At 51.4% G+C, this 6,127-nt stretch overlaps 1 protein-coding gene across 1 annotated transcript; it reads right to left on the bottom strand.

The window, feature by feature from the left end:
* Positions 1–2,261: 2,261 nt before the first annotated feature.
* On the bottom strand, positions 2,262–5,788 carry CC1H1orf210 (chromosome C1 C1orf210 homolog). Its single transcript, XM_042951950.1, has 4 exons — positions 5,687–5,788; positions 4,265–4,358; positions 3,283–3,400; positions 2,262–3,161 (listed from the first exon to the last, which is right to left on the bottom strand). The coding sequence occupies exons 3-4, from the start codon at positions 3,299–3,301 to the stop codon at positions 2,842–2,844; spliced, it is 339 nt and encodes a 112-aa protein (XP_042807884.1). The 5' UTR covers positions 3,302–3,400; positions 4,265–4,358; positions 5,687–5,788; the 3' UTR covers positions 2,262–2,841.
* Positions 5,789–6,127: the final 339 nt, after the last annotated feature.

The raw sequence follows: 6,127 nt of genomic DNA on the forward strand, positions 1-6,127 counted from the left end.
GGTTCCTGATGACTTCCCCTTGTCTGGGAATGACCTGAAACCAACAGGCAGCCTCCCCAAATCACATTTGCACTATAGAAGCCTGCTGCTGGTCACAGTGGGTTGGACCAGTGGTGGATATTTGACCCAAACTGGGCCGATGAGACTCTGTCACCGGAGTATTTGAAACTTGCCATCGAGAACTCAGGAGTCCCAAGCATGGAGCGTCATTAACGCCCACAAGTGACAGAGCACAAAAGGTACCATTCCTGTCCTCAGGCTGCTAGAGCCACCTGTTTCCTGCCCTCCTGAGTCAGCTGTCCCTTCAATTCTCCTCCCATTGCTTGCAACTGGAAAGAAGCTTGACTTTGTCCCTTCTTAAAACTGCCTCCCTTGCTTGGGTTATTTGGTTTTTTGGTGTTGAGTTGTAGTTCTTTATATATTGTGGATGCCAACCCTGTATCAGATATGTCATTTGCAAATCTCTCCTCCCACTCAGGTGTCTTTTAGTTTTGCACAAGACACGAACAGACATTCGTCCGTAGAAGACCGACAGAGGGCCAATAGACACATGAAAAGATGCTCAACACCACTCATCATCAGGGAAATGCAAATCAAAACCACAATGAGATGCCACCTCACACCTGTCAGAATGGCTAAAATAAAAAACACAGGGACATCTGGATGGCTCAGTTGGTTAAGTGTCCGACTTCAGCTCATGATCTCACAGTTCGTGAGTTTGAGCCCCACGTTGGGCTCGCTGTTGTCAGCGCAGAGCCTGCTTCAGATCCTCTGCCTCTCTCTCTCTCAAAATAAATTTTAAAAATTAAAAAATAAAATCAGGGCCCCTGGGTGACTCAATCAGTTAAGTGTCCGACTTTGGCTCAGGTCATGATCTCGCGGTCCGTGAGTTTGAGCCCCGTGTAGGGCTCTGTGCTGACAGCTCAGACCCTGGAGCCTGCTTCAGATTCTGTGTCTCCCTCTCTCTCTGCCTCTCCCCCACTCGTGCTCTCTCTCACTCTCTCTCTCAAAGAAGGAATAAACATTAAAAAATATAAAATAAAATAACAAAATAAAAAACGCAAGAAGCAAGTGTTGGCAAGGATATGGAGAAAAAGGAACCCTTGTGCACTGTTGGCAGGAACGTGATATGGTGCAGCCACTATGGAGATTCCTCAAAAAGTTAAAAATAGAATTACCCTATGGTCCAGTAATTCCACTCCTATTTACCCAAAGAATCTGAAAGAAGGTGTGCATCGCTATGTTTATTGCAGCATTATTTACAGTAGCCAAATTATGGAAGCAGCCCAAGTGTCCATCAATAGATGAATGGATAAGAAGATGGTATATATACACACAAGGGAATATTACTCAGCCATCAAAAAGAATGAAATATTGCCATCTGCAATGACATGGATGGAGGTAGAGAGTATAATGCCAAGTGACATACGTCAGTCACAGAAAGACAGACAGCATGTGCTTTCACTCATATGTGGAATTTAAGAGAAAAATGAACAAAGGGGGAAAAAAGGAAACCCAGAAACAGACTTTTAACTACGGAGAACAAACAGATGGTTGCCAGAGGGCAGGTGGGTGGGGAGTGTGTGAAAGAGGGGACGGGGATTAGGATACAAGTATCAGTACGTGAGCACTGACTAATGTATGGAACTGTTGAATCACACACAAAGAAAACAAAAAAACACAAAGCTGCCTCCCTTGTCCCAATCTCCCCAACAGCAAGGATGACCCGGCCCTCCTCCTCTTCATCAGTTCTTGACAAAGTCTTCCATGGTCGCCTCACTCCCTCACCTTTCATCTACTCATTCCTCAGCCTGCAGTAATTAAACAAACTTGACCAATACTTACTTAGCATTCTTGCCATGCGCAAGAATGAGAACACAGAATGAGGCACAGCCTGTGTCTTCAGAGAGTTCACTGTCTAACTGTGGGGACGGGCACGGTAAGGGGTAGGTGCAAATTGCAATACAGATTAAAATAAACCGTGGCAAAAAGAATAATAAATAAAAAAGATAAAAAAATAAAATAAAATAAAATAATAAAATAAAATAAACCATGACAAGAGAATAGTAGAGAAACTCACAGGGTGTTATGAGACGGAGGGGCTCACAAAAGGCGTCCCCCGGAGGAGGGGACATCCGAGCAGTTCTATCCAGCTATGAGAAGGAATGCTTTTATGCACAGGTTCCAACTCAGGAAAACTGAGAAGCAGGGACTCCTTTTTACTTTTGTTTAAAATGAAAATAGATTTATTAATACCCGTGGAAAGTGTAATATACTGTAACCGTTTAGATGACTCACTTTATTGATAGGGAAAATTTTCAACAAGAAAGTTGGCACACTGGCACCTGCTAAAATGTTCTCATCGGGCTCATTTGAAATGCTAGCAGGTAGACGGGCTACAGGGAGTTGATGGACCAGGGACTTTCATCACAGTCATGGAGGATTGGCAAGAACAGAAGGGCAGTATAGGCCGGGGAGAGAGTGTGACCAAAAAGTGCATGGTGAAACACCATGTAGGAGAGAAGGAAAAACAAATAATTCGTTTAGTAGGGAGTGGTGTCGGGAAAGGCAAGAAAGGGAACCAAGAGGCTGACAGAGGCCTTATTTCCCTAGCCCGGCCCTTGGTAGCTGTCCTGAGTACAGCAGGGAGTCATCGAGGGTGATTGAGCAAGAGAAAGTTTGTCACCAGAGCAGCAGCAGTGTCAGGGAAGGGAGGACTGCTCTACCCCTGGTGAGCCCTTACGCCCTAGACACCTCCGTCCCTGAGGCTCACGGTCCCCTTGTGGTATCCACTGTCCTTCAGCTGTCAGGTATGGGTGGGGGGTGACCAAAGATGGGGGCTCAGAAGGAAAAGTGGTCCCTGCTGCCCTCTGTCCCCAGCCCGCCGGCCCCAGGCTGAATGTAATTGTCCTCGATGAAGCCATCGTCATCTTCTTCACCCACCTCCGGACAGACACCCTTCCCGGTCCCGGGCAGCGGGCGGTGCTGGTAGCTGGCACGGTATTTGCGGCAGAGGTGGCACTTGGCAGCAAGCGCGATGAGGAGAGAGAGGACCACAGCCCCCAGCACGACGCCCACCAGCACAGGCCATGCCCGGGCCCCAGTGCCCAGCCCAGGGGAGATGGCTGATGCTGTGGAGAGCTCTGAGGGCCCCACAGTGGCTGCAGAGAAAGGGACAGCATTATGCATGGGGCCCCAGATGGGTTCCCTGGGGAGACCGAAAGGTGTGGGGACAGGGTCCTTCTCCCAACCCCCTCCCCAGCCCCCTTCCCATTCACTCACTTTGGTTTGCCTCACTCATGAAGGGGCCTGGAGACACCGGTGAGCCTCAGCTTCTGCCAGAAGAGCCGTAGCTCCAAGGAGACCCCCCAGATGCCAGGCAGCCCTGGAGCACAGAGTCCTAGAACATATACACCACGTGCGGGTGTCGTGGGAGGCCACAGGTACACATTCCAGGGCAGACTCACAGCCATGTTAGGGCGCTGCACCAACTCTGGGCACTGGACAATTAACCATAACCGATTGTGCACGAAAGAGAAGCTGAGTACCTGGAAATTGGCTATTTGTAAGGGAAGACTGTAGGGTCCAGCTCAGAAAGCAGCTGAAACAAATAAATCAATGCTGGAACTTGCTAAGCACTACGTATGATTCAGGCACCGGGCGGGATGTCCTCACAGAACACTGTAAGGTGGGTATAAACATTATCCTCTCTCTGTAGATGAGGACTCGGAGGCCCAGAGGGGTGAACCAACTCGGACAAAAGTCCCGGGACTTGAACCCAGGTCTCTGACACCAGGGCCCAGAGCCCAATCTGCTACACTGCCTGATAGGCTGAGGTTGGGAAGATGGGACAGAGGCAGTTCTGGCTCCCAGGGGTCAGACAACAGCAACGGCTGAGAACTAATGAACAAAAGTAGAGACCACACGTGGAGGACGGTGCCTGTCCCTACCCAGGCAGGGGGCCCCTCTCCTCCTCAGGCAGGAGCCCCTGCCACCCCACCTTGACCCTCAGCTCTTCAGACACATCCCTTGTCCATCCACCTCTGCCCAGAGGGAAGCAGTTTCAGCGAGTAGCCAAATGCAGATCATCTGGATCAGGAAATTACCTAGGTAAGAACCACTAGGGCTAGGGAGGAGAACCTGAATTAAGGGAGTATCTGGAAGAAGACCATCTAGGCATGGGAATACCTGTAGGAGGAGCAGCTGAGTCAGAGGAATGTCTGGAGGAGCAACACCCGAATCTGAGGAGTACCTGGGGAAGTACCTGTCAGAGGAACAGCTAGGACCGGAGATTATTGCAGGTGGACCACCTCAATCAGAGGAGTACCTGGGGAGGAGGATCCAGGCTAGGAAAGCACCTAGGAGAGAAGCATCTGGTTTAGGGGAGTACCTGCCATATATTCTTTAATGCTGATATCTTAATGATACCCTCCCTCCTCACCTCCAACCTGTCACCAAGCCCCATCCGTTCTTCCTGGAACTAAGTATCTCCGGAATGACTCTGTCCCTCCTCTGCACCCAGCCACTGCCCCAGTCCAAGCCACCTTCATCTTGTACCTTCACTCTTACAATGCCCCCCCCCCATCCTGTCTTTCCCCACCTCTAGTCCACTCCCCAGAGTGGTGGACCTAAAGCCCAAATCTGATCCCATCAGTCTCCCGCTTAAAAATCCTTCCAGAGCTCCCCAGGCCCTCGGGGCTATACGCAGATTCTTCGGCATGTTCTTCAAGGCTCCACAATCTAGCACACGGCCCTGCAGCCGATCTTGTCTTCCTCACAGTCCCCACCCCCCCCCCCACCATGATCCACCCACACACACCTCCCACCTCACCCACTCTCTTGTTTCCCAGACACCCCTTCTCGGTATTTTGAGTTCCCCATCCCCCAAGGCCAAATCAAACCATGCCTGCCTATGAGATTGTCCCTTGACCCCTCAGATGACCCCTTCACTGGCCTACCCAGTCAACCACCCATCAGGATTGGCCAGTTACTGGATGGGCAGCTGTCTGGGGGCAAGGACGGAGTCAATTAAAATGTGCCCGGGCTCTGGCAGACAGCTTGGTGCTCAGCAGCTCAGTCTGGGTGAGAGGTGAGTATGGGCTAGCTGGAGAGTGAAGCGGGTATTAGGAGAGCTAAGGCCGCCTGGGTAACTCCGTCGGCTAAACATCCAACTCTTGATTTCAGTTCAGGTCATAATCTCTCAACAAGCTCCGCGTTGACAGTGCAGAGGCTGCTTGGGATTCTCTTTCTCCCTCTCTCTCCCCCCTCTCTCTCCTCCTCCCCCACCCTCAAAATAAATAAATAAACTTTTTGGGTTTTTTTGTAAAGAAAGGAGAGCTAAAGCACTCGTTCACTCATTGGATGCCTACTCTGGGCCCCACGCTAGGCACTGGATCCCCCCAAAATAAGATTTTGTTAACTGGAAGTGAATTGTATTCACTTCGAGGTCTGTAAGGTTTAACCCTAATCCTTCTCCTGCCTGCTCTGTCCCTGTGAATTCTTCCCAAGGACACGGGCTGTCACCCTACCCCCACGTCTCTTCCACCGACAAACACACACCCTCTGATCTCACAGATACACACACCCCACTCTGATTTTGTGGTTCCTTTTCTGCTCCCAGGAGCCCTCAGGAATCTGTGGGATCCCCCTCCCAGGCCCCCCAAGGTCTTCCCCTTCTGCTCCCCACCTGTAGGAACTGTGCACAGTCCTTGGATGAAGCTTCCGGCTGGGGCGGGCAGAACCAGAACAGGTGGGTGGGCCAAAGCCACCACCACCTGACTCACCTGGGGACGCAGCCGGCAGGCGGGGCTGAATCCGCAGGGAGGGCGGAGGGCTGGGCTGCAGGCAACGCCTCCAATCAGGACGACTAATTACACTTCACCCCTAGCTTTTGCAGTGAACCTTCTGGCTCACGCCCCACCCGCACCCCCAGCGCCGGGTGCAGCAAGTGGGGGGAGGGGAGGGGTGTTGGTGCAGCTGGGATCCAGAGAGGGGTCCTGCGGGCCCTAGAATGGGCGGGCAGACACCTCAGCAGGCAACTGCCCGGGCTGACGGCCCTGATAAGCTAGTGAATTTCCCGTGACGGGTACAAAGTCCAGAGTTGGAAGAGGAAGATTTGCAGGCCTGG

Source organism: Panthera leo, chromosome C1 (assembly GCF_018350215.1).
Source record: "Panthera leo isolate Ple1 chromosome C1, P.leo_Ple1_pat1.1, whole genome shotgun sequence".
Taxonomy (NCBI): Eukaryota; Metazoa; Chordata; class Mammalia; order Carnivora; family Felidae; genus Panthera; species Panthera leo.